The sequence below is a fragment of the Lepus europaeus genome, chromosome 10 (genome assembly GCF_033115175.1).
Source record: "Lepus europaeus isolate LE1 chromosome 10, mLepTim1.pri, whole genome shotgun sequence".
NCBI classification, from domain to species: Eukaryota; Metazoa; Chordata; class Mammalia; order Lagomorpha; family Leporidae; genus Lepus; species Lepus europaeus.
Window position 1 is genome coordinate 13,681,508 of NC_084836.1, and position 27,519 is coordinate 13,709,026.

The 27,519-nt window shown below is 53.9% G+C and overlaps 1 protein-coding gene across 2 annotated transcripts in view; it reads right to left on the reverse strand.

Annotated features, from left to right (window-relative positions):
- ABTB3 (ankyrin repeat and BTB domain containing 3) overlaps window positions 1-27,519 on the reverse strand; it is a 287,580-nt gene that overhangs the window by 5,045 nt on the left and 255,016 nt on the right. For both annotated transcript variants that reach the window (XM_062202964.1, XM_062202965.1), the window contains 9 exons: window positions 26,670-26,763; window positions 26,416-26,551; window positions 25,575-25,795; window positions 23,902-24,080; window positions 11,289-11,394; window positions 9,904-10,006; window positions 8,429-8,510; window positions 2,202-2,270; window positions 1,095-1,208 (listed from right to left, as the gene is read on the reverse strand). In XM_062202964.1, coding sequence (XP_062058948.1) covers window positions 1,095-1,208; window positions 2,202-2,270; window positions 8,429-8,510; window positions 9,904-10,006; window positions 11,289-11,394; window positions 23,902-24,080; window positions 25,575-25,795; window positions 26,416-26,551; window positions 26,670-26,763 — 1,104 coding nt within the window. The remainder of the gene's footprint in view (window positions 1-1,094; window positions 1,209-2,201; window positions 2,271-8,428; window positions 8,511-9,903; window positions 10,007-11,288; window positions 11,395-23,901; window positions 24,081-25,574; window positions 25,796-26,415; window positions 26,552-26,669; window positions 26,764-27,519) is intronic.

The following is a 27,519-nucleotide window of genomic DNA, read 5'->3' on the forward strand; positions in this document are numbered from 1 at the left end:
GCGTGGGCCACCGCAGCCTATACCACAGTGCCCGGGTTCGAGTCCCAGCTCTGCTCCTGGTTACAGCTTCCTCTAATGCACACCCTGGGAGGCGGCAGGTGATGGCTCAGATACTTGGGTCCCTGGCACCCACATGAGAGACCTGGATTAAGTTTTGACCTCCTAACTTTGGCCTGGTCCAGCCCCAGCTGTTGTAGGCATTTGGGGGAGTGAACCAGTAGATAGGAGATCTCTCTCTCTCTCTCTGCTGTCAAATAAACAAAAAATAAAAAAATGAAAAAAGAAACAAAATGAAGTGGCACCCAGACAATTTTTATTCTCCTTGATGCCAGCCTCTGCTGTGAGCGGGTGCAATCTGTGGATCCCAAAAGCAGCTGTGAAGTTGGGCCTCAGGGCTGACGTCACCCAGGGAGCTTGTTAAAAACACAGATTTCTGGGTTCCCTGCTACTGCTGCGGTCATTGGAGGTGAGGCAGCCATAGACTCCAAGGAGCCCTCCAGTGCTGCTCACCTGTTCTCTACCTTGACCATATCTGAGAGTTACCTGGGAGGCTTAGAAAAAAATGCTACTTCCCAGGCTCCAGCAGGGACAGGTCCCGGGCTGGGGGTGATAAGCGAGTACCCAGGTGATGCTCACGTGAGATCAGTGTTGACAAGAAGGGTTCTATCTAGCACAGTGATTCTTACCCAGCAACATGCATCAGAACCACCTGGAGCACCCCCGAGGCCTTGGGTGGCCTCCCTGATAGGTCCCTGATGCTGACGCTGCTGAATTGGAGATCACACTTTGGGAACCACTGTTCTAGAACCTTCTACCCAAGATGTCACTCAGACCCGCAGCAGTGACATCAGCTGTGGAATCTGCATGCAGTGAGCATGACGTGTGTGCGAGAACACACAAGCTCTGTTTGCAAACAGCTCCTGGCTTCCTCCTTTCCCCATCCCCTGGAGAGCAGGGAGGGGTGGGAGGGACGACATTTCTGGAGCAGGCAGCAGACCCTGGAAAGCCGCCCCTGCCCAGGCTCGGTGGGAACTCCTGGCTTCCGTGCCTGGGTGTGCGGGGAGGGGTGGTGTGGTGGGAGGCGGCCCGGTTACCTTGGCGTGGTTGTAAATGTCCACACAGTTGTCAGTGTTGATGCTTTTCGCACAGATAATCTCACAGTGTCGCTGCAGAGCCTCCAGCTGGAAGAACTTGGCTGCAGACAGGAGCTGAAACCCACAGAGAGAGCCTGTGAGGGGGAGGGGAGCGCAGGAAGAGGGGGCTGCAGGGAGCTAAGCCCCTGTCCAGGCTGGAGGAAATACAGGTGGAGGGGTGTGTGTGTTATTTTAAAGTGCAAAGGCGGTGTCAGAGGGACAAGGCATAGTGACAAACTCTGTGGTGGGGAAGGTGGCAGGAGTGGTTGGCAAAGGGAACCAAATTTATGCCTGTGGCAGCAAGAGGTACCCCCAGATCTCTAAAGCTATGTCCAGACGTACGTGTGAATGGTGTTTTCTGTCGGGGTGGGGAATCTTTATTCTGCCAAGGGCTATGTTTGAGATGTTTGATCCAAGCTCCTTTGCGGAGGGTAGTTGAAGTGGTTTTTTTTTTTTTTTTTGGCTTCTGGTTCAAAGCTCCCGCCTTTGATCAGGAAACCTGATAAGAGTTCCACTCCTGGAAAGGAGCAGGAGGAAACTTGGCCATGGGCAGAAGGGAGCAGAAGCAAGGCCCCTGGAGGAGGCTAGGCCGGCACAGGGCACGGGACACTCAGTGGGCAGATGGAGGGTGCTGTGTGGGTAAAGGATGGGCCACCTCAGTGGGGCTGGGTAGACTTGTCACCTGCTTACAGCTTCTACGTCTTGGAAGACGGCGGTGTTGCGATTTGAGGCATGTTCACAGTATACAATTCTGATGGCAAGGGAGAGGATATTTTTTGATGATAGCATTTGCGTCCCAGCTCTGTTCAGAGCTAGCGCCAGCCTCTCACTTTTCAGTTTCCTTCAGCTCCCCCTAGGTTTAGTAAAATCTAACGCTGTGTCTTCCTCAGGGCTACTAGGTGAACTTGCACCCCAGCTCCTCCTCAAAATCCCTCCTGTCTGGGAGGACTTGGGAGTCAGGAAGGCGTAACAGGCCAAAGCCTTCATCCAAACAGAAGCCCCGTGGGGTCCCTGCGGACTTGGCCAAGAGGTGCCACTAGCCTACCGGGAGCCGCGTCGGGTCCTTACCTCCATGATCTCGTTGTTTTTGATGAGAAGTGACTCTGGGCCACCGTAGTACAGATACTGCATGACCAGCTGCAAGACAGAGAACAGGCAGAGCCAAGCGTCACCTGCCAAACTCTGGAGCATCCATTCCAACAGCTGCCCGACTCCACCTGCCCATACCCACTGCTGCATGGGAAGGCGTCCCACTGGGAACGGCTCTGCGGGCCAGAGCTTCCCTGACAGCCTGCCACGGTGTCTCCCCACAGTTTCTGGGCCCTGGTCACATGTCCACTCCCAGGGCCAAATTAAACCACCCCCAAGCTCTGTTCTTCATGACTGCAGGGACCATCGTCCTGGACTTCCCTGCCCTCAAGGCTGTACACATGGTGTGGTCTAAAGGCCTGCACCAGCAGGTCACTCCTCCAGGCACACAGCCCAGTTTGACTCGAAGCCTCTTGTTGAGGTCCCCAAGAGCGATTCAGGATCCCAGGGGAACACTGGTTCCTACCACAACTTGGCAAGACCCCAGAGGAAGCAGCCATCAGGGTTCAGGGCTCCAACAATTCACCTACAGTGGGACTGACACACATCCAACTGTTCTCTGTGGGACCCAGGATGCCCAAAAGATACACAGAATTCCTGAGCTTTGTAAATGGGGCTCCCTGGCATGGAATGAGGCCTATGGAAGTATTTGCTGTCACCCCCTCCCATGACAAGCAGGTGTTAATTTCTAGGGGTGCTTACACTCTCCAGTTTGTGCCACTTTCCACCATTCCTTGTTCTCTTGCACCTGCCTGTATGACAAACTGGCTTCACCTGCCTGGCTCTCAGGGGCAGAACCTAAAGGCCAGCTCTAGCCCTTTCTTTGGTACTTGTGAAATGAGGAGCTTGGATTGGGCTGTCCTCTACAGTCCCTTTGGGCTCGGACATCAGCAGACAGTGGTTAAGAGCAAGGACCCTGGGGTTGGGCTGCCTTAGTTTCTGATCTGCTCTGCTATTAAAAGCTGGGAGATTACGGGGCCAGTGTTGTGGCACAGCCTGCGACATCAGCATCCCATATGAGCACTGGTTTGAGTCCCGGCTGTTCCACTGCTGATCCAGCTCCCTGCTAACGCACCTGGGAAGGCAGCAGAAGATGGCCCAAGTCCTTGGGTCCCTGCACCCACATGGGGGACCAGGATGGAGTTCCAGGTTCCTGGTTTCGTCCTGGCCCAGCCCCAACCATTGTTTCCACCTGACAAATGAACCAGCAGATGGAAGATGTCTCTCTCTGTAACTTTTTCAAATATATATATGTATATAGTTTTAAAGATTTATTTGTTTGTTTGAAAGTTAGAGTTACAGAGAGAAAAAAGGAGAGGCAGAGAGAGACAAAGGGAGGGAGGTCTTCCATCTGCTGGTTCACTCCCCTATTGGCTGCAATGGCCAGAGCTGTGCCTATCCGAAGCCAGGAGCCAGGAACTTCTTCTGGGTCTCCCACGTGGGTGCAGGGGCCCAAGGACTTGGGCCATCTTCTACTGCTTTCCCAGGCCATAGCAGAGAGCTGGATCAGAAGTGGAGCAGCCGGGACTCGAACTGGCACCCATATGGGATGCCGGCACTGCAGGTGGCGGCCTTACCTGCTATGCCACAGCACCGGCCCCATAAATATTTTTTTTAAAAGCTGGGAGATCTGAGCTAAGGTAGGCTGTGTGTGACTGTTTCATCAGTTGTTGACTGGGGATAATAGTATCTCCTTCATGGGTTGTGATGTGGATTTGTGAAAGATCACACTAAACAGGAACCGAATGAATGTGAGTATTAGGAACATTTTTGAGCTGATTTCATTCTTTAATAAACGCTGGCTCCTTAATATCCGCTGAGGTTGAAAAGCCTTTCCCCAGATGCTTCTGCCACACACTGCCACTCCCCACATGCTTATCTGAGACGCTGCAGTCGTGTGTGTGACAAGTAATTAACAATGTCGCTTATGAATTTATTACAACACATTTCACACAACACAAAACGCACCTCTTTCAAGTGCACAGGACAGGGCTGTGCAGCTGTCCCCTCAGGAGAATTCTAGAATGGTTCTGAACACCCCCAAAGCAGCTTGGGAGCTCCTGGCTGCCCCCCAGCCCCAGCAGTGATATTTCTCACTGCCTGCTCTGTACGCCAGTGCCTGGTACCGTGCCTGGCAAACAGCAACGATGTGCCGCGTGCATACTTTCAACACAAACACGCATCCTTGCCTCTCTCTCATCTCCGCACCTCCAGGCACTGACTCTGGGCTTTCGGGGAACTCTCTCCCTGTTGCAGAGGTAATGGCACATGGCTGGTGGCGGCTGTAAAATCACAGCATTGCTGACCCTTGCTTTTCCATCTTGATGGGTCACGGGCATCTAAAACACCAACTCAGCCACGGCTGGGATCTGGGCCTTATTAAAACTCAATGCAGGGGCCGGTGCTATGGTGTGGTAGGCTAAGCCTCTGCCTCTGGTGCTGGCATACCATGTGGGTGCCACTTTGTGAACTAGCTGCTCCTCTTCCGATCCAGCTCTCTGCTTATGGCCTGGGAAAGCAGTGGAAGATGACCCAAGTGCTTGGGTCTCCACATTCACGTGGGAGGCCTGGAAGAAGCTCCTGGCTCCTGGCTTCAGAATGGCCAAGCTCCGGCCATTATGACCAGTAATGAACCAGTGGCTGGAAGACCTCTCTGTCTCTCCCTCTGTCTGTCTGTAACTCTACCTCTCAAATAAATAAATAAAATTTAAAAAAAATCAATGCATTCCCCTAGCACCCCTCTGTATAGAGGCCAAACCACCATGACCAACAGCCATAAAAATAGCTCCCCCCTCCCATTTACAAAACGCTCCTCCATCACGCTGCCCTATGTCTTCAAGGTTGGACGGTCAAGGTGAAGATCCTGGGGCGAATGCAGGTTCCAAGGGGCCTGCCCAGGCTGCCTGCAGACTGTTAGCATGAGCCCTTTCCGCAAGGGCCAGGGCCCAGGGCTGGGTACTGAGCTGTTTTCCTTGGCAGCTGCCAGCCCACCTGCAGCAGGGACTCAGGGGGCATCCGCGGCCTCCCGAGGACCCCTCTTCCAGGTGCAGCCTCTGCTGCTCCCAGCTCGCCCCTGCATGTGATGGTCAACAGTTCGTGGCGAGGAAGAACCCCAAATACTCTCATTTATTAAAATCCTCCCGTTAGCATGGAAAGGAAGTGAACAAGCCACGGAGAGTCTCCTCCTGGGCTGGGTTCAGCCCTCCCTGGCCAATTTCAAGCCACAACCGAGGGTTTTCTTCCTTTATGGGCAAAGAGTTGGGCCCCTGGGAGAGTCCCCGGGGCCTGCTAAATCTTCCCTTCCCATTACAGTCACTGGAGGCTGATGTGGCCAGGAAACCGTCCCCGGCCAAAAGCAATTATGGCTGTGGGATTCCTCAGGGCCCAGTCTTTCCAATATCGGCCTCTCATGCACCTGCTCTGCCTGGCAGCCATTTATGGGGCATGGCCTATGGGTCAAGTTCGGGGTGCAGGAGCTTCCCCATTAGCCTCAGGCTTCATGGTGCCAGAGCCCCCTTCATGAGCACTGGGGAACTGACCCCTCTCCAACACCGCCTTGCGTTTCTTGCCACCAGCACTTATGGGCTGTGAGAGTCCTTCTGCAGGGCTGAGCGATTTTAGGGAGGGTGCAGGAAGCCACTGCAGGAGCTGGGCAAAGGGGAAACAGGCCTGTGGATGTTGAAGGTGGTCCCACCTCAGGGCTCTAGCCTCCCCTCCGTTCATCTCTCCCTCACCCACTGGGGTGGCTCACGTGGCTGGTGTTGTCTTTGCAAATCTCTTTGATCCTTTCCTCAACCTTTAATTCAAAATAAGCTCCTCTACAGGGTCTGGTGCTTAGTGGGGAGGCGGTTTATCACCTACCAGCAACCCACTCTAACGCGGGCGCTGTGTACCTGAGGTCAAGTGCAGTGGTTTCGGGTTCTCCTCTTTGATCTCTGCAGGAGCCCGAGACCTAGGGGTGATGATGGTTAAAAACGAGGCTCAGAGAAGGGGAGCACCTTGTCCTTGGTTATTTAGGAAGGATTCTTTATTTTCAAGTTTCAATCATAACCAAAGGAATCAAAAGGTGGAAATTTAGGCACCTTAATGGGCTTTAGGGGCTGCTGTGAGGTCATGGTGCCTTCCTTCAGCCCTCTGAACAGTACAATCTTGAGACCCAGAGTCAGGTTGGCAGGAAGGACCCCCTGCCTGGCACCGTGGCATCCAAGGCCTGTATTATGTGGTCCCAAGCTGCCTCTTTAGTCTCCCATTCGCATCCAGACCCAGCCGGATGGGCTAATAATGACTTCCTCCTTCTGTGCCTTGGTTCATGCTGCTCCTCCCCCTGCTGAACTCTCTCTCCCCTATTAGCCACATGGGCAACCTGCGGCCCAGGAAGTTGGGTGACCCACCCGTAGGCTCATGACGGGTGCTGATTTTAAACAGGGAACAGCAGGGACGATCTGGCTTCCAAGCCCAGCTCAGGCCCTGTCCCCTTCCCCAGGAGCCCAGCACAGCCTGTCCCATCACCACTCCTGGAGCTCCAATCTCCTGCCAGCCCGCCTGATGGGCCATCCTTCCTGGGAACAACTGACTGCTAAGGATTCTGTGATCCTCATGACAGCTCCCCCAATGCCGTCCTAGTCATACCCGGCCAGGGGGAATGCGGCTGGAGCGGACCCAATCTCTCTGGCTTTAGGCGCCCTGATGGGACTCGGTACTAGGAATACAGTCGGGGACATGAGTGGCTGTTGACTGTGAGACTGTCGCTGCAGGGCAGGACCTGTGACCCAGGCGTGATGGAAGGAGGGAGAGAGAGGGAAGCTGCGGGGCCCCTCGGGGCAGCCGCACAACCAGAACCCAGCATTAACGCATCAACTTCCCTCCAAGGGAAGGAGGCCAGGACATGTAAGTGGGCTGCCAGCAGAGAGGCCTCCCTTTGCCAGAGGGGTTGGGGTAGGACCAACGCAGAAACAACAGCAGATTCCCTAAAAGTCCACTGTGTGTGATCATGCTGGCCTCAACCGGTTTGGGGCCCTCGCACATGTGGTTCTCCTTGCCTGGAAGGTTCTAGACCCCTTTCTCAAGTCCTAGGCCTTGCTTTGGCTCATCTCCTGAGTATAGCTCCCAGCACCTTATCTAGGAGGCCTCCTCCAGTGTCCTTGGTCTGAGCTGCCACAGCCCATCGGCTCTCGGCTGCCTGCCTCTCACGCACTCCACAGGGGACTGTAACTGATGGATTTCCCAGAGGCTCCCGCTGCCCGTGTTTGCATCCCTGGGAGAGGGCATCCCTCATCCTCGGTCTCCAGCCCCCAGCACAGCGCCCAGCCCAGCAGGCTCGCAGGCAGTGCTGTGGGCTGAGCAGATGGAAGGGGCAGTGTCGGAGCGGCCCGCACAACGCACCGCAGTGACGCCAAAGTTTGGGTGTGTGGTCTGAGCATCCCCTGGGGTTGTGTGCTGGAAGCTTGGTCCCCAGGGAGGAGGTGTGGTGTGGGTGGTGTGTGGAACCTTTAAGAGATGGGCCCAGTGGGAGGTCCTTGGATCAGCCGGAGGTGCGCCCTCAGAAGGGACAGGGGGACCCCAGGCGCGCTCTGCCTTTCTGGTCGACAGTGAGATCTTGTGCCCCTGCATGTTTTCCCACCATTTGCCACATGGCCCTCAGGCGAGCCAAGCAGGGGCTGGCAATGGCGTCTTCCTTAACTCTCCAGAACTGGAAGCTGGCGGCTGGTGCTGGTTAGGCCACCTGAGAAGCCGGCATCCCATGTCAGAGTACCGGTAGGAATCCTGGCTTCTCCACTTCTGATCCAGCTCCCTGCTAATGCACCTGGGAAAGCGGCAGAAGATGACCCAAGTGCTTGGGTCCCTGCACCCACGTGGGAGACTTGGATGGAGTCCCTGACTCTTGGCTTCAGCCTGACCCAGTCCCAGCCATTGTGACCATCTGGGGAGTGAACCCGTGTGTGGAAGATCTCTTCCCTTCTCCATCCCTTTCTCTCTGTCACTCTGCCTTTCAAATACATAGATACATCTTAAAAAAAGAGCTGGGTGCCAAATAAACCTTTTTTCTTTATAAAGTTCACCTGCCTCTAGTATTTTGTTATAGTAACAGAACAGGGACCAATGCAAGGGACTTTTGCAAGTGGGTAATCCCCTCGTGCAGGTTTGGAGGTGGCCGCCCGTGTCCTGCGCTCATCAGCATGGAGTTCTGGCCCACCGCAGGGGCTCACCTGGAAGATGGGGTACTTCACGTAGCCAATCTCTATGCAGGTGCTGTCGTTGGTCGGCTTGCTGGAGAGAAGTGCTTTGAACCTGAACAAGACACGGGAAGGGAGGTGAGGCTCGCACATGCATCGTGGCTTACACAACCTCAGGCCTCCTGATGGTAGGAACCTGGGTCGCTGGCTCTGAGACACAGCCCTGATGCGGCTGCAGCTTTCTGAACGAGCCCCCCGCCCCCGGTACCATACCAGACTCAAACCGGAAGTTCAAACTCGGAAGCCATAAACAGGGCTGTGGGCTGTTGTTTCCCAAAGTGGGGGGGCTGAGAGAGAATGGATGCTTCTGAGAATGCTGTCCAGCTTACAGGGCCCAGGGCATCTTCCCTGAGCTTAAGTAGGGCCCTGGCTCCCCTCTCCTCTGTGCCCAGGGAGCTTGCCCCCTCCCCCGGCTCCTCGCTGGATCTCAGCTGTTCCGGCGGTCCCAGGGGGTGACCTTGGCTTTCAGCTGCACCTCCCAGGCCCTCAGCCAAGCTCAAAGCCACTTGAGGGTAGAGACCCTGCTCCTGGAGCACGGTGATCCTCAGTGGTTTAGAAGAAGCTAAGATGTGGCTCCAACTTTCTTTTGTTAATTAAACTTTTACTTTGGAGACCACCGAGCCTCAAGTCCGAAGGAGGGGACAGGGCAGTAGAAGAGCTAGCAGGCACAGGGTGAGCAATTTCCTTGTCCTGTTGCTACAAGGTGCTATTGTCCTGGGGCCGGCGCTGTGGCACAGTGGGTTGGGCCGCTGCCTGCAGTGCCGGCATCCCATATGGGGTCTGGTTTGAGTCCTGGCTGCTCCACTTCCAATCCAGTTCCCTGCTGATGGCCTGGGAAGGCAGTGGAAGATAGATGGCCCAATTACTTAGGCCCCTGCACACATGTGGGAGACCCGGATGGAGTTCCTGGCTCCATTACAGACATTTGGGGAGTGAACCAGCAGATGGGTGATATCTATCTATCTATCTATCTATCTATCTATCCCTTCCTTTTCTCTCTCTCTCTCTCTCTCAATTCTGCCTTTCAAATAAATAAATAAATAAAATCTAAAAATATTGTTGTCTGTTCACAGCAAGGGACAAGGAAGGTCAGGACCTGTGTGCTTTAGTGGCTTCTGCCCATGTCTGTTCCGTGACACTTGGAGAGTGGCCCTCAAAAGATAGCCACCTACGGAGTCTCAGGTTGTGCACTGCCCAAGCACTCTGGCTGAGGAAGCCAATATCCAATCCAAGCTCTGCCCCTGGTGTAGGGATCTGCCCACCCAGAAAAAAGGAGCGCCTTGCTCTAGATCAGTTATGCCAGCTGCAGCCCTGCCCTCTGGAATCCCTGACTTAGGAGAAGATAATCTGTCTGTCCAGTGAGGAGCTGCCAAGACTGAATTTCAAAACACAGGAAGAGCGGCAGCCCCGGGCCCTGTCCAGCTGCCTTCAGAGCCGGCCACACGTACCTCGGGGAGGCCGTGAACAAGAGCACCCTGTGGGCGTAGAATGGCCTTCCTTCCACCAGGAAGGTGACGTCCGACATCTCTTTGTTGTTCAGAAAGTGAGGATCTGGAAGAAGAAAGGGGAGAGGGGCTGTTTCAGTGGAAAGCAGGGTGGGGTTTGGATTCCTCACGTGGAAAATGCCCCAAAGACAGGGGCAGCGATCCACCAGAGCGCACCCTCGGGGGTGAGACACAAGCCCAGGGCCGGCAGAGCCCGCAAGAGGAACGGCCATGTTGTCATGGAGATTCTGTTACTCACAGGAAGTCCTCCCAGCTCCCTTGTGGTTGAAAGCTGTACCTCCCACAGAGCCTCACCCACAGGTGAGAAGGGCAAACACCTGCCACCTGTCTCCAGCTTGCCACAGTCCCCACCACTCCCTAACGTTTCCCACAAAGAACCCATTTCACTCACTGATGCGCCTATAGAGAAGTCAGCGAGAGACCCTCGTCCCTGCTCACTCTTTTCTTGCCTGTCCAGCAGGTCCCTGAAGAATGTGGCAGCATCAGTGACCTTACCTTGGACTGCTGTACCGCAGATGGAGTCACACGGGCTCCACACTCCACTGACAGTGACAGGACCCCCGTTTTCTTTCCCAGCAAGTCCTTCGAGCCCCCCAGGGCTGCCTTTTTCCCCTCACTTGCTGCAAACCCTTAGAATCCTAATGCTTTGCCGGAAAACCAGGCCCTTTTCACGGCAGGTAGAAGAAATCTCTGTACATCCCGGGGGAGGAGGCTTCCCCTCGCCCATAGCTACAGGCAAGCAGATTTTATGCTGTGCTGTGGAGACCACCCGGACAGGCACTCTCTCTCTCAAGGGGGTGTCTGACGAGACACCCACACGGCAGAGACGGCTGCCTCCACCCCTGGCTCTGCTAGTTTGGTCGGTCTTCATAATGCACTGCCTCAGTGAGATGTTAATGCACACCTGTTCCTATGTGGTCCCCAGTAGGGGAACTTCTGGTAACAGATGGACGCCATAGGCCTGTGGCCGTGGCTGCTCCGCGGCAGGTCGCCTTAGACAGCAGAGTTGGGGTAAGGACCGTGGTGCGCGGCCTGGCCCTCCTTTAGAAGCTACCTATGCGGGATGTATGTGCGATGGGGAGGCGTGGGCTGGGACCACAGGCGAGTCCGCTCACCCGAGGGATGAGGTGTTGGCGGGTCTCCCCTTCCTCATACCCAAGGTAATACACCCAGACAGCTGATTACATGGTAAAGGAGATACCTGCTCTCTGGCAGCCTGACTCCTCTCCTTGGCCCTCAAAACTGCCCCCCCTTCTTTTTTAGGGCAATAGCTTGCTTGTCTCCCCGCCCCCAAACAACACCCCAAGCTGGCAGAGGGCACCACTCACCCAGGCGCGAGGTCTGCTTCCGTTTGATCTCCGTGAGCTTGGGGATGGGGTACGGCCCGTAGCAGTGCGTGAAGATGACGCAAAGCTGCTGGCTGATCACTTCGTTCTGCCAAGAAAGAGGAGCTCGGGTTACCAGGGCTGTTTGTGGCCTTGGCCTTGGCCGTGTCGCTGCAGGTATGCGTCCCACAGAGCAGGAGGAGCCCACATATCTATAGCAGGTTCCAAGAGCATGGCCCAGGAGAACACACACTCCAACAGGCCCTGGATCGACCTGTGCTGTGCGGCCACTACTTGTAGTGGACTCACTGATGAATGTGAAAGAACTGAATGATTCGATTCTTTGATCTTGCCCTAATCCACTGGAAAGCAGGGTGGAAAAGAGGTTTTTTCTCCTAACCCACCTTGATCAATGCTCTCAAATTCTGGAAGCGGCTAATTCTGCAGAAGTTAGCAAGTCCTTCTGGGCCTGGGACTGTGTGTAGGTGTGTGTCTTGTCACCTACAAGACCGACATTGAGATTCAGCTTTCTTATGAACAGGATCCTCAGGCTGACGCATGGCCGGATCCCGCCGTGCTCAGCGGAATCACTTTCTTTAACCACACAGGGAAAACAGTCCTGTGATTCTGAACCCCAGCTGCCCTTGTTTGCCCAGGGAGAAAGGCACCTTCTTCTGATCCATCTTGGCTCTGCATGTTTTTTCCTGGTGCCCAATTAATCTCTCAGCACCTGCAGGTGTGCAGGGCGCAAGGCATGCACAGATCATAGCATTTTCCTGCTTTTTATTGGGTAAAGAGGATTGAAACAAGAAACTAAAAAAGAGAGACAGAGAAATATTTACACTGAGTTATGAAAAAGTAGGTTGCAGCACAGTTTGTACCATGTCTTTTTGGAACTAAAACCCTATAAATGTCCTTGGATTGACAGCTATGTATAGAAAAAGGTCTGGAAGAATTGTTACTTTTTGGGAGAGGATGATGTATCTCTTCTTTTTATTTGTGATTTCTTCAATAAACAAGTTCTCCTCTTGTGAAAAAGGAGTAAGTATTGTTTTGATTTCAAAACACGGGTTTGAGAGCACAGTGATGTCACTGATTCAAGCTATTCTACTTTTAAAAAATGATCTGGCAGGGCTGGCGCTATGGCATAGTGGTAAAGCTACCACCTGCAGTGCTGGCATCCCATATAGGTGCCAGTTCGAGTCCTGGCTGCTCCACTTCTGATCCAGCTCTCTGCTATGGCCTGGGAAGGCAGTAGAAGATGGCCCAAGTGCTTGGGTCCCTGCACTGCATGGGAGATCCGGAAGAGGCTCCTGGCTCCTGGCTTCGGATCTGCATAGCTCCGGCTATTAAGGCCAATTGAGGAGTAAACCAGCAGATGGAAGACCTCTCTCTCTCTCCACTTCTACTTCTCTCTTTGTATAACTCTGATTTTCAAATAAATAAATCCTTAAAAAAATGATTTGGCACCATAGTGAATACATCTTCTAAACAGCGAGGGCGGGGCCAGGCCAAAGCTGGAGTCAGGAGCTCAATCCGAGTCTCCCAAATGGTTGGTAGGGACCCAGCTACTTGGGCCATTACCTGCTGCCTCCTAGGGTGCACATCAGCAGGAAGCTGGAGCCAGAAGTGGAGCAGGCACTCTGAATTCAGCACTCCAATAGGGAATGCAGGCACCACAAGCCATAGCTTAACTGCCACACCAAATGTCCACCCCCAAGCTATTCCTAAAGCTACTTCCTGGGCTCCTAAGGCAGAAGGGAAAAGCTTGGCTTACGAAAAGGAAACCAAATTCTCTGATTAAAGTACATAGATTCCAGAAGACACAGCACCAAGCAGGTGTGGCTGTAACAGCCAAAGCGTGTTGAGTGCTCCTCTCACTCAATGCTTGTAAAAGTGATCACCGTCTCATGGTTTAAGGCAGTGGTTCTCCAACTGTGGTCCCCAGACCAGCAACACAAGCATCACTCAGAATCTTGTTAGGAATACAAATTCTTGGTCTCACTTCAGACTCCTGACACAGAAACTCAAGGCTGAGGCCTGGAAATCTATACCCTGACAAGTTTTCTGGGGAGGCACTTGCTTCCTTAAGTCTGAGAACCACATGTTTCATACAATGACATTTCCTCCTGGGCTTGACCCAGGAGGAATTATTAATTAATTATTAATTAATATTAATAAATATTAATTTATTTCCTGTGGCCTAAAGCCCTCACCCCTCAGAGTGTGCTCACAGCCCAGCAGCAGCATGGGGTGGGAGCCTGGGAGGAATGTCCGCTCTCCCCCGCCCCGGAATCTGCATTTCAGCATCCGGTGCAGGCAAGATCCATGCACGTTCGTGTGTGAGAGGCACTGCACTGGAGGCAGCAGGATGGGCCCCTGGAAGACTGCATGTCCTAAGCTTGGGACTTGTGAAAATCAGGAGCTGCTCTGTGCTTGCGAATATGCTAACTTACATGGCACACAGGACTATGCAGGGGTAATCAGTCCATTTGAGCTGCCAGAACAGAAGACCACAGCCTGGGGAGTTTCCAAATCACAGAAATTCATTTCTCATAGTGCTGGTGTTTGGGAAGCCCAGGATCAGGGTGCTGGCAGAAACGATGGCTAGTGAGGCCTGGTGAGGTCTGGTGGGGTCTGGTGAGGCTTTCTACTTCACACACGGCACTTTCTAGCTCTTATCTCATATGGAGGAAGGGGCAAGGCAGCTCGCTGGCGTCTCTTTCTGAAGGGCACTGTTTCTGTTCACCAGGGCTCTGCCCTCATGACATAATCACTCAAAGGCCCACCTTCTGACACCATTAGTTTGAGGGTTAGGATTTCAATGTATGACTTTTGGGGGGACATGAATACTCAGGCCACAGCACCTGCTAGTTAGCTGACCTTAACATAGGAAGATCATTCTGGATTATCTGCGTGAACTCCATGTAACCACAAGAGTTTTAGAATAGGGGCAGAAGCCGGCGCTGCAGCTCACTAGGCTAATCCTCCTCCTTGCGGTGCCGGCACACCGGGTTCTAGTCCCGGTCGGGGCACCGGATTCTGTCCCGGATGCCCCCCTTCCAGGCCAACTCTCTGCTGTGGCCAGGGAGTGCAGTGGAGGATGGCCCAAGTGCTTGGGCCCTGCACCCCATGGGAGACCAGGATAAGCACCTGGTTCCTGCCATCGGATCAGCGCGGTGCGCCGGCCGCAGCGCGCCAACCGCAGCGGCCATTGGAGGGTGAACCAACGGCAAAAAGGAAGACCTTTCTCTCTGTCTCTCTCACTGTCCACTCCGCCTGTCCAAAAAAAAAAAAAAAAAAAAAAAAAAGAATAGGGGCAGAAGAGGACTTTGGAAGGGAAAAGGAAGAAGAAGACAAAGGTGTTGGGGCCTGGGAAGGACCTGATGCTCTGTTCGTGGCATAAAGACGGAGGAGCCACAATGGCTGCTTGTGAGGGGTGTGGGTGCCACCCTAGGGGTGCAGGGTGAGCCCCAGCCAACAGCCAGCAAGGAAAAGGGATCCCAGTCCTGCAAACAAGGGAACAGAATTCTGCCTAGAACCTGAATGAGCTTGGAAGCAATTCTTCCCCAAAGCCTCCAGGAAGGAACAGATCCTGTTGACACCTTGAGTCTTCCCTGGAGGCCCAAGACAGAGCAGCCATAGCTCAGCCATACTGTGCCTGGACTTCTGAGCCACAGAAGTTGTGGGCTGTCTTAGGCCTGAACTTGGTATCACTGTATTATTGCCCGATAGAAATGAATCGTACTCATCTAAAGTCTACATCTGTTGCCCCATACTTCCTCATCTCTGTGACCCTCAGTGTGCCAGTCCCACCACTGGCGCTCGGTAAGTACCTGATGATCACAGGACAGAGGAGACGCGACACCTGCCAGCACACGGAGTCATGAACACCACTGGGTCTGCTCTTCTGAAGCTCATCCTGTGAGTCCTGCTGGTGACTCAGCTCTGTAATCCAGGCTGATACAGGTGAGGAGAAGCCATGTTCTGGACTCCAGTGGCCACTGCGAGGCCTGAGCTGCCTGAAGATACTTCCGTGAGGCTGTGTGTGTGTGTGGGGGGGGGCTTAATTTAATTCAGCAGGCATTTATTAAGCATTGAAGAAGTGTCTTGCTCTGTGGAAGGAGCTCTATTGGCCCCCATACAATACAGCACGAAAGGCAAGGTCTCTCCTCTCCTATGTCCTAGACTCACAGCTTGCCCTCATCTTGTAACTTCAATATATATCATGTAGCCTGAGAGAACATGCATGCAGGCCAGCCAAGTTCCAAATTGATGAACCTTAACTATGTAAAGATGACTTGGGGGAAGCATAGCTTACCACTGCCCAGGTGAGGGCTGCACCTGCTGGCTTCCTTCCAAAGAAAGAAAGAGGGGGAAAGAGTAGGTTTACAGTAGAGAAATGTGACGGTCACAGCCCCAGCCATGGGTCAAGGTCACCACCAACAGTGCTAACTCCTACAGATGGGATGTGCCCTTGATGCAATGAGAATGGCACAGGGTCTCTGTGGCCCTCCTCCCCCAACTCCACAGGCCCCGTCTAACCATGAGCAAAAGCATCAGACATATTCCACTAGAAGGCTGACCCACACGATGCATGATTGACCTCTATTCCTCAAAACCGTCAAGGTCATCAATGATCAAGAAAGTCTGAGGAAGCATCACAGTGCAGAGGCCCCCAGAGAGATGACAACTACATGCACTGCACCATCCTGGACAGAATTCTGGAGCAGAAAAAGAGACTAGGTCAGAACTAAAGAAGGGGCTGGTGCTGTGGCATAGTAGGTTAAGCATCCGCCTGCAGTGCCAGCGTCCCATTTGGGCACTGGTTCCAGCCCTGGCTGCTCTGCTTCTGATTCCACTTCCTGCTATGGACTGGGAAAGCAGTGGAAGATGGCCCAAGTGCTTGGGCTCCTGTACCCACATGGGAGACCTGGAAGAAGCTCCTGGCTCCTGGCTTTGGATCAGCCTAGCTCTAGCCATTGCAGTCACTTTGGGAGTGAACCAGTGATGGAAGACCTCTCTCCTGTTTTTCTCTCTCTGTTTCTCTCTCTCTCTCTGCACCTTTCAAATAAATCTTTATAAAAAAAGAACTAAAGAAATCTGAATAAAGTATAGAGCTTACCTATAACACTGGAATGATATTGCTTTCTTAAGGAAAACCACTGTCCCAGACTCATGGAAGCTGTCAGTCATTGGGAGAAGTGGGTGAAGGGGCAGTTGGGAGTTCTGTACCTCCTCTCCATTTTTCTGTAAAACTAAAACCATTCTGAAAAAGGGAGCTTATTTTAAACATCTGTCCAATGAGGAGACAGGGTCGTTAGGATGAAAGCCCAAGAAGCACAGGAGAGAAGGGTGGAGGGAGGGGTGAGGCGTGGAGTAGACACCTGCGGCTTCCTGCTACGCTTTATTCACTCATCTCCTGAGGCTGAGTGAAGGGATACTTCTCTCCCACCAGCCAAGCTATGCATCCCCTCATTCATCACATCGTCCTGCTAAGGTCTACTGAGCACCCACCAAGTGCTACGCACCTGCTAGGCCCGAGAGCCGGGCCCTGTGCGGAGGGTTACGGTACTACACCCAACACCAGCACCAAAACTTCTGCTGTGCCAAGGCTTTCTCTGGCTGCTTCTCTTTCAGAGCCCAGAGCCCTCAGGACAAACTCCCCGCGGTGTCCTCACGGTCACTGGTGGGCCCTGTCCACGGCTCCTCCTCAAGGTGGCTCACTCTGGCTACCAGACACCCAAAAGGAACAGGATGCCCAGGAAGGCTCCTTGGAGGGGCGGTGCTCAGGAGTATCAGGGAGCCACGTGTGTGTGTGTGTGTGTGTGTGTGTGTGTGTGTGTGAGAGAGAGAGAGAGAGAGAGAGAGAGAGAGAGACAGACAGACCTGTTGGGCCAGCGGTCAGGCAGGAACTGTGACATGGGGAATCCTCTGGGGTTGGTTGGATCAAACCCTGAGGCCAGCAGAATGCAATGGACCCACCACGGGGCCCACGTGCTCCAAAGTGGGGGTGTGGCATCAGGGGGCTGTGCTGGGGCAGGGGCCTGTGTTCCTCTGAGCGGCACATTTAAGCACAGGGTTTCTAGGCCATTCGACTAGCTTTTAACCCCTGAGTCAGCAATTTCCCAATTTCAACGCGATCCTTATTTCTTAACATCCTAAAATGTTATGAAATGAATGGCAGCTTTTACGGAGAGGAAGACAAACCTCACCCCATCAAATGTACCCATCCATTTTAAACTCAGAAACATTAAATGTGAAAGAAAAACAAAACCCTGTGTTTCAGAATCAAGGTTGTGTGGAATTACAGTCACTTTTCAGGGACCCCAACATTCAGCTCCCCAAATCTGGCCCTGTCCACGGTGGCCCTTCCTCATGGAGCACACCTGGCTTCTCACGGGCAGTGCACCTGTCAGTGCTGACACACACCTGGGTAAGGGGAGAGCCAGAGGCTGCCCTGCCTGTCAGAGTATCTGGGACCAGGTCTCACTTCTGCTCCCAATCCAGCTTCCTGCTAGTGTGCCTGCAGGCAGTGGATGACAGCCCAAGTGCTTGGGCCACTGCACCCATGCGGGAGACCTAGAAGAAGCTTCCGGCTCCTGGCTTTGGATTGGCCCAGCTCTACCCGTTGCAGCCATTTGGAGAGTGAGCCAGCAAATGGCAGATCTCTTTCTATCTCTCTCTCTCTCTGCCTCTGTCTCTCTCTATAACTCTTTTAAATAAATAAAATAATTCTTAAAAAAAAAGGACGTCTCAGTGAACATCTGTACTATCTTTAGCCCAAGGAGCAGAAAAGGAGCTCCCCAGAGAGGCAGGAAACTCTCAGATGCTGTACTGCAGCCTAGCACCACCTTGCTGGCAAAAGCCACACAGGGAGCCCAGACTTCCACGCTCACCAGGCCACAGCTGGGCATTCCCCAAACCCCTGCTGAGATGCTATCAGCGATGGCCAAGCAGAGGCTGAGAATTTTGTCCCCACACCCAGTAACGAGGCACCTGCCTTCCTCTCCCGGAGGCCAGTGGAGTCCACACAGGAGTTTGAGCTCCTTATAGCCCTGCAGCCACAAGGAGTTCCTCCCAACTCCCCCTTGGAGAGTGAGACCCTCACCACCACAGAGACAGAGGGGACCCTGGTGGGAGCCAGACAGCCCCTACCTCAGGTGGAACCTGGACCTCTCCCTCACCTGGCAGTAACAAGATGACAGTCACCCTGCCCCTGTCAGAACAGTGTCAAAGAAAATCAGCAAAGCAGAGATCTAAGGAACATCCAAGGTCTCAGGAAATACCCAGGGTTCCCTCAAAAACCACCAGAAATGCCAAGGGCCAGGAAGATCGCAAAGCAAATGAACGAAGACAATCAGTCAAAGCCAGGCCCAGGATGAAAGAGGATGAAAAGACAAAGTATGGGGCAGGAGGAAAGATTTGCAAACCGCACCTCTGACCAAGGACTAGCAACTAGAACATATAAAGAGCTCTCAGAATTCATCAGCAACAAAACAGGCCAAAGACAGGAGGAGGCATTTCACCGAGTGAACAAGCACATGAAATGTGCTCAGTGCTATTAGTCATTAGGGAGCTGCAAGCCACAGTGAGACATCAGTACAGACCCAGCCGAACGGCGGAAGTGAGGGCTCCCAACGGCAAGGGTGCCAGGAGCTGGTGGAAATGATCAATGCTAAGCCACCCGGGAAAGCAGTTTGGGGGATTCTTTATAGTCTAAACATGCATGACCCACACAACCTTGCAGCAGCATCCCTGAACATTTACCCCAGAAAATTGAAGACTTACACTGACACAGAAACCCCTGCATGCTACTCTGGTAGCAGCTTTGTTCATAATAGCCTCAAACTAGAAACAGCGCAGAGGTCCCTCAAGACTGAGTGCTCAAACCGTGGTTCCTCCCACCACAGAATACAACTCAGCAACAGAAAGGAACAAGCTACGGATACGTGCCACGACCAAACGGCGCTGAGTGCAAAACATCCGATCTCTAAGAGTTGCCCACCACAGATCCCATTGAAATCAAGTTCCTGAGAAAAAGGCAACAGAGACCACACACTTCCAGGGCTATGTCATTCATTGCTCATGGAGGAACGTCCGTACGTTCTGAGGCCCTGTGCAATCTGAGCTTTGCCTTCCACATTCTCCTTTGTCCCTCAGCTCACTGGTCTCCTTCCTGCTCCAACACATGGAGTACATTCCGACCAACAGCCTTAGCACCGTGGGTCCTTCCCTTGCAATATTTTGGCCCCAGATCTCTGTTCAGGTGGAAGCATTTCCTGTTCAGGTCGTTTAGATGTCACCTTCTCAGGGCACCTTCCTGAGTATCCTGTCTAAATCAGATGCACCTGCTCCAGCCCCAGAAGGGCAGCATCGCCAGCTGCATTTTTTAAAAGAGCACTGATCATGTTCTGATTCGTGTTGCTGATCTGCTGCCTTGTTTACCATCTGCAAGCTCCAGGAGGAGAAAGAAGACGTCTTTCCCATGCCCACTGGGCGCCTGGAACACCGTGGGGTATGGGCATCTCCTGGATGAATAAAAGCCCCGAGGAATGATGTGTGGGGAAAACGGGCCAGGATTCTCTTTAAACAGATGTGTTGCATACATGACTCTGCTGTCTTGCTCCCCAGGCTGTCCGGAGACACTGAATTCCTTTGAAGACAACGTTTGCAAGTGGGAGGCAGAGACCACGGAGGCAGCGAGATTGTGAGTATGGGCCCAATGTGCACACCTTAGGGGTGGGAGAAGGCTATGAGATGGCCACTGTGTGACTTACCTATAGGAACTTTACTCTTATCCAACACTCTGATGAAACCATATGTTTGTTTACACAAAACAGAGACATGATCTGAACAGGAATCCTTCAGCAGAGGGCAAGGGAACTGGCCAGTGTGTGATGTCCCCAACAAGGACGAGGGCGGGACTTTGCACCTGCTAGCTCCCTACATTTCTCTGCCACCACCTCCAGGCAGTGTTCTCATGCTTAACTCTGGGAAATCTTAACGCCTCTTTCTGTACTGTGGATGTGTAATGCCACAATTCACCAGTAGGGGTGCCACTGAAACCCAGCAAAACTCTGCACACTCCCACCTTACTCTTGGATGGGCCATCCTTGCTGGACTGTGACTTTCCAACAAGAAGCTGCCCCTGCCCTGTCTCTGGCTCCCCGCACTCTTGAGGATGAGTTCAGCTGCCAGAGGGCTTGACAAAAGTCCCTCCTCTTCCTGTCGCCCAGTTGTTGCTGTCAGAGTCACTGGTGACCTCCACTTCCCCACTGACCTGCTCCAATCTCTCCACATCAGACACTGGAGCACTGGTCCGGGGTCTCCCCAGCCCTGCAGGCCCATCAAACACCTGCCTCCTTGGGCCTCCGAGGGTCTGGGCACCAGGTAAGTCTCAGGTTGCTTTGTGCTACCATTTGGACAACTGTAGTTACCCTGAGTGGAGCAAGGTACTTGTGAGCTGACCTGGGCACCTGGGCATTGCTCAGGCACAGTGGTTCAGCCATGACTTGTGTTGAGAATAAAAAAATTCAGTCTGATTTCCCAACAAGCAATTCAGCAAGGGATGAGGACATCACTTCTTGAGTCGAGGACAGCCTGCGTGCCCCACACTCTAAGTCCTTCTCCTGGTGAGGTCAGGTTCTGAGAAGTGTGTCCTGTCTAATGAGCTGTCATGGACAAACAAGCCACAGCTCCGGGCTAAAGGAAGTGCAACGTTAATGGCCTCTGGGAGACAAGGGCTGGGTGGGCCATCTCATGTCACGGGGATGCCCGTCATGTCCAATTTCTTAGCTTGGGTGCTGATGACAGAATGTTCACTTTGCAAAAATTCTGGGGACTTTTCTGTATGCATGTCAAGCTGCAAAGTAAAATTGACTTTAAAAATCCATCAATTAGGTTTTCTTAATACACAGGATCCCTCAGTACATTCGGGAATTTCCTACTATTAACTGAATGGAAGTTAAAAATATAGGAGCACTGGTTCAAGTCCTGGATGCTCTGCTTCTGGTCCAGCTCCCTGCTAATGGCCTGGGAAAGCAGCAGATGGATGGCCCAAGTGCTTGGGCCCCTGCCACCCATGAGGGAGACCTGGGTGCAATTTCAGGCTCTTGTCTTTTTTAAGATTTATTTATTTATTTAAGAGGCAGAGTTATAGACAGAGAGAGAGGTCTTCTATCTGCTGGTTCATTTCACTCCCCAAATGGTTGCAATGGCTAGAGCTGGGCCTATTCAAAGCCAGGAGCCAGGAACTTCTTCCAGGCCTCCCATGTGGGTGGCAGGGGCCCAAACACCTGGAGAATCTTCCACTGCTCTGCCAGGCACATTAGCAGGGAGTTGGATCTGAAGTGGAGCAGCTGGGACTCAAATTGGCACCCTTATGGGATGCCAGTGCTACAGGCAGGTATTTAACCCACTGTGCCACATTGCCAACCCCCAAATAAATAAGTTTTAAGAAATAGACAAAATAAGCCCTCAAAATGAAAGAAAACTAGCCCCTGGAAACAGTTCTAGTAACATTTCCCATGTAGATGGTTTCTTAGGTAAGTTTGGTGAAACCCCTTTTTATTCATTTATCTATTTTTAAGATGGGAGGGGGTGAGGCTGCTCCTGAAACACTTTCAGCAGGTTCTGCTCTAGGTGGACTTGCTGGGCTCATTATCCTAGTGCGGGTGCACCTGCTCCCCTTTGTGGTCTCAGCGGGCCTTGGCATCCAGCACAAATCCAGCCTGCACGGGGCCAGAGGTGCTGGGCTGAGGGTGGGCGCTAATGAGAGCACCTGGTGGGGCTTGCTCTGGACCTGGACCAAGCTACTCTTCCTTACTGAGGGGTCCCCCTCCCCATTATCCGGAGAAGGCAGCTCCCTATGCCCTCTGTACTGTGAGCAGCCTGCCAGCCAGGGAACCCACTCCACCCTTCAGCTCACAAGCCAATTCCCCTAGGAATTTGCAGGCTCCATGGCAGACCCAGAGTTCCACAAAGCCTGTGCTGGGGCAAAGTGGCCGGAGGGTTGGCTTTGGAGCTTGATCACCTGCTGGGCTCCATCCCAGCTCTGCTGCGTGTCAGCTGTGTGACTGTGGGCAAGCCATTCACCCTCTCTGTGCCTCAGTTCCCCCTCTGTTAAATGGGGTAAGAATAGTACCTCCTTCCAAAGCTGCCTGTGAGGATGAAATGAGTTCATCTTTCCAACATGCCTAGATCAGTGTCTGGCTTGCAGCAGAACAGAAGATGTGTGTTTTAGCTTAAAAAAATCCTCCTTAGTGTCTTGGGGTAGCTCTATATAAGGAGGCTCCGTGGTCGGGCGAGTTTGGGAAACACTCCAGTCCCTTGGTGAATTCGGATGTTCAGGCTCCACAGTAGAGACATTGGCAGAGCCCAGGGCTCTTCCTAGGAGGGGGTGGGGGATCTACAGCTGGCTGGTGCCTGTGGACCCTGCTGAGGGGTGGGCTTCCACAAAATAGCTGGAAATACCCCCCGGGGACTCCATCTTTACGACATCTGCAGAGCCCTCACCCTGTGCCAGGGACGATTCGAAGGCATCGACTTAGGGCACCGACTCACACTCACAGCCACTCCAGGACGTTAGTGCAATCATCAATCCCATGTTCAGATGGGCAAACTGAGGCATGGGGAAATTAGGGGCTCAGAAGGCCAGTGAAGGGCAGAGGCAGGATGTGAACCCCTGAAGTGTGGCTCCAGAGTCCCTGTACTCAACCTCTGCACCACAGTGGCCCTCGTGCCCTGCTGAGAAGCCCGCGGGTAGGTGACAGGCATGGTACGACCTCCTCAGAGCCTCTGGGATGCTCTGGTCCTCCCCGGTGCTTGTCATGTTCTCGGTGCTGGGGCATTGGCCTTCAGTGGGCAGCCAGGGGATGAGAGCATCAAGGTTGCGCATGCTCTGTGCTCCCTGTCTACACACCCAACCAGGACACAGAGCCCATGAACAGGGACTGAGGGTGTCCCCTGGGGTGTTGCCCAAGCCAATGACCCCAAAGAGATTTTTCAGAATTAATCTTGTAACAGTCCAAGGGCAGGCTGATATTCGGAAGGGGTGGCAGCATTTCCCCATCGCTGGGAACACAGGCGTCCCAAGGGGTGAATCCTAGGGGGGTTAGGCGAGGCCCAGCCAACCTCCTCTACCTGGAGAGCTTCTCCCAGGGTTTGTCTAGGGAGCCGCGTCCATTGCCCTCTTCCCATGGTCCATCCAGGCCTGGCCTCATCTCAGCACCTCCGGGAAGCCCAGCCTCCCTTTCTCCCTTCTGAGCTCTCACAGCTCCCCGTGCCTGGGTCACTCCATTTAACTCTGCTTTATAACCACCTCTCACCCTCAAGGGGCACGCCTTGCTGGAACCAGGGCTGCAGCTTTACCGCACGTGGTTTGAATTAAGGAGATATTTGCCCACGTGCCCCAGTGCAGCAGGACAGAACAGGTGTTCCACAAAGCAGCTGCCCCTCGATGACTTCACAAGGGACCACAACCAGCTGGGGTGGTAACTGCGGAGACCCCACGTGAGGGCAGCATCTGGCCATGGGTGGGACCGTTCATATCCATGTGCCCCTGCTCACGCCCGCCGACCACTACCACCATCACAGTCTCCGACCTCTCTCGTACCTTGCTAGCTTTCAAGATCTCAAACATCAGGGGCAGGCCTTGGGTGATGAGCTCCTCCGTGTACTCCTCCTCCTGAATGGTCTTGAACTCCTTGAGCAAGCACTGGATGAGGGGCCTGCGGTGCTGCTGGAAGGCGATCCGCAGAGACTCCAGCCACGTGTGCAGTGTCCACGGAACACCTGCAGCGGGGAGAGAGGAGCCAGGGCCCGGGGTGGGGGTGGAGGGGGTGGGAGGGGCCGAGAGGGGAAGGCAGGCAAACAACCAAAAGAGCAGGCGTGTTTTTATCTGGAAATAAAAACAGGGTGTTTTTTCTCTCCCCAGGACATCAGCAAATTATAAGGCCAGGGGATGGACTCTCAAGGAATAGAGCCAGGGATTTATTTATTTATTTCCTAAAAGACCTTTCAGAAGTTGAAAGTGAAGGTCAGGTGCCTTAAGTACGGGCGTTCACTGCTGCACGCAGCTCCCAGCAGCAGGTGCTGCTCCTTATAACACACACACACGAATCGTGTGGAATATCGGAGTTACTATGCACGCCGCTCGTGCACATCATATGGTTCTCAGTTCCGAGTTTGTTGTTTCTGGGGCAGTGAGAAGACCTGTCCAGGACCAGGTGATCTCCATGCCCGGATGAGAGCTGATTACACCTGCTGGTGGTTCTGGACAGGATGGACGTTTACGGTGGAGGAAGAAGACATGGGGAACTACTGTGGCCGCTCTCCTGGGCAGGACAGCGTGAGCACCTGCAGCCATGCTATAACATCTCCTTCTTGCCTTCCTTCCCTCAGGGGAAGCCTCCCCAGCAGCCGAGTGCTGGAGCTGGCTTCTCCTTGCTCGTGGTGATGCACAGGTGAGGGAGAGAGCATATCTCACTACTGGTGCAGGGGCCTTTTTTCTGCCAAGGGCCATGTGGCTATGGATAACATCACTCGCGGGCCATACAGAATGATCCACTTAAAAATCAGCCTCTTCTACGATTACTGAAGTTCAAGTCCTGCCTGTGGCTGTCTTGGCAGGGCCAAACCAAAGGACTCTACATTGGCATAAATGTCCCACACACTACACGGCCAGTCTCCTGGGACAGTCTCATCTCTGAAATGGTAGCAGAGACCTCTGCTCGGTCCTGAGCCTGCCTCCCTCCGCCATGCCCTGGGCCTGGGGGCTCACTGCTCCAGCCTGCTGCTCCTGCGCTGGGACGAACGCCTCCAGACTGGGGAACGCTGGGCCAGCCTTGCGGCCCCGACATGCACACGAGAGAGCTGCCCCTGTGCAGAACTCCCTGCGCAAGGCTTTGCCCCTGAAGCACGACAGTCAGCAGCGACTCCTCCACCACTGGGAACCACCTGGGGTGATTGTTAAATATAAAGATTTCCAGCCTTTCTCCATCCAGACCCTCAAGAGCAGAGCCTCTGGGTGTAGGGCCTGGCAATCTGTATTCAGACAAGCTCCCCAGGTGATTGGAACCCCTGACCCAGGGTTTAGAGTTTGGGAAGCTGCTGTCTATGGGGACGGAAGTGTTCCAACCAGCCATGGAGAAGTTCCCTGGCCCCCTTGGTGTGTGTGTGTATGTGTGTGTGCACATGTGTGTGTGCACGTGTGTGTGTGCACGTGTGTGTGTGGCCTGGAGCCGGGCAGCAGTGCTGTGTCCAGTGCTGCAGGGCGCCCAGACTGACCTATGCTTCTGATATCAATTGTGACATCCACGTAGCCGTGCTCAGCGCTGTGGTACATGGCCTCCCGCAGGGCCCTCAGTTTGGCTTTGCTGTTGCGGCTGGCGCACAGCGGGGGCGGGGCTGTCTCCGCCAGGTCAGTCCCCTCGGCCAGAATCTCCTCCAGGGACAGGATGTCACTCTTCTCCTTTTCTGGCTGAGCGAGCAGTTTGCGGAACACATTCCTGTCAATCATAAACCCAGAGAGGAAGACACTCAGAGAGGGAAGTGGCTGTGCTGGGGTGGGGGCAGGGTGGGCAGGGGGCGAGGGAACCACGGGACCCACTCCAGGGCCACGGTTCCAGAGGCCTGACCACGGGCGCTACATTTGGGGGGGCGGGGAGGAGATGGTGGAGGGCATGACCAGCGGTGTTTCCTCGAGGGCAACTTGGAGCAAAGAAAACTCTAGAAGGTTCTAGAACTCTGCATTCCCTTCTCAGTGGCTTTACTTGGGGTTATGTGTGATACAACCTGATGGGGGCAGGTCCTGTAGGAGGCTTAGAGAGGAAGTAAGCACACGTGAGGGGCCTGGTTATTTCTTAGGTGGTTTCTGCACACTTTAAGACAGCTGCTGTGACCAGAACTGACCGAGAGTCAGGTCCCGCCGGCTGGGAATGGACAAGGCAAGGTGGCCTGAGCCGCTAGCTGGGCACCGCTGGGAGCTGGCCCTCAGCAGCCGGCTGGCGGCGAACGTCTCTCTGCCTCTGGGCCCCACATCCAGAGATACGATGGGTCTGGGCTAGGCCTGGGAATCTGCATTTTTAACAAGCACCCCTCGGGACCTTTTCGGCCCATCCTAGCCTACCTGTGTCCGTGGGCTGCAGCCTGGCTGAAAGAGTTCATATCACCCTGAGGGGTTGTAGAAATTCCATTCCTGTACATGGTTCCTATCAGGGGGTCCGCACCACGCTCCAACAGCAAACTAACCAGCTCAAAATTTCCTGCAAGCCCAGAGAAGGGGGGGTTTGTATAAGAGAATAAAACAAAAATCGAGACACAGGCACACGAAGAGTCGAGGTGGTGGAGCCCCCGGCCGGGGCGGGGAGCAGCGGCTCTTACCTACGGCGGCCGCGAGCTGCAGCGGCGTTTCTGAGTAGTTCTCCTCCCCGGTCTCCACCGAGCCTTCCACCTTGGCTCCAGCGTCCAGGAGGAGCTGCGGACGAAGGGTGGCCATTTGTGTAAAGGACACGCACCGTGAGGGGCACCCAGAAGGAGCAGTGGAAGTCAGGGGGATGCTGATCTCTCCCCTCCCTCCGGGTCAGGGACCCCGTGCACAGGCTGGAGGGCAACTGTATCTTGGAGGATGACCCCAGAGGCGCCCCCCCACCCCCGGCATCCCCTAGAAGCCCAGGCTGCCCAGTGTGGCCCATGCACAGTAGCAGCAGCAGCAGCCTCAGCTGGGACTTGTCAGGACAGCTGCTGCTGAGTCCCACCCTGACCCGCTGCATGGGAGTCTGCATCCAGCGAGCCCCCCAGGGCGCTTCTCTGCACAGTTTCTAGAAGCACTGGGCTAGGAGTCCTTGCACCAGAATGCTGGAAGACCTTCTTGGATCAGGTACACAAAGCCTCAGGGGGGATCAGGGCGGTCTCTGCAACCATGGACTTGCTAGAGTTCTAGAGGACTTTGGGGACCCCCTCCCCCTTGTAGATGGTGCTGAGGATAGTTTAGCCAACGTTAAGTTTTCTGGCCAGCAAGATCAGTTAGTGGCAGAGGGAGCTTCCTCTGACTCCATTCTGGACACTGCCTGAGAGATCTGGGCTTCTAACAGGAGGCGGAGATGCTGTCCGAGCTGAATTTCACGGTCAAGGTGCTGGCGGCCTTGCTGATGTGAGAGAGGGCAACCTTCTGCCATCTTCCCAGCCCACCTAGGCCTACCTGGGGCCACAGGCAGGCTGCTGCTGCCGACTT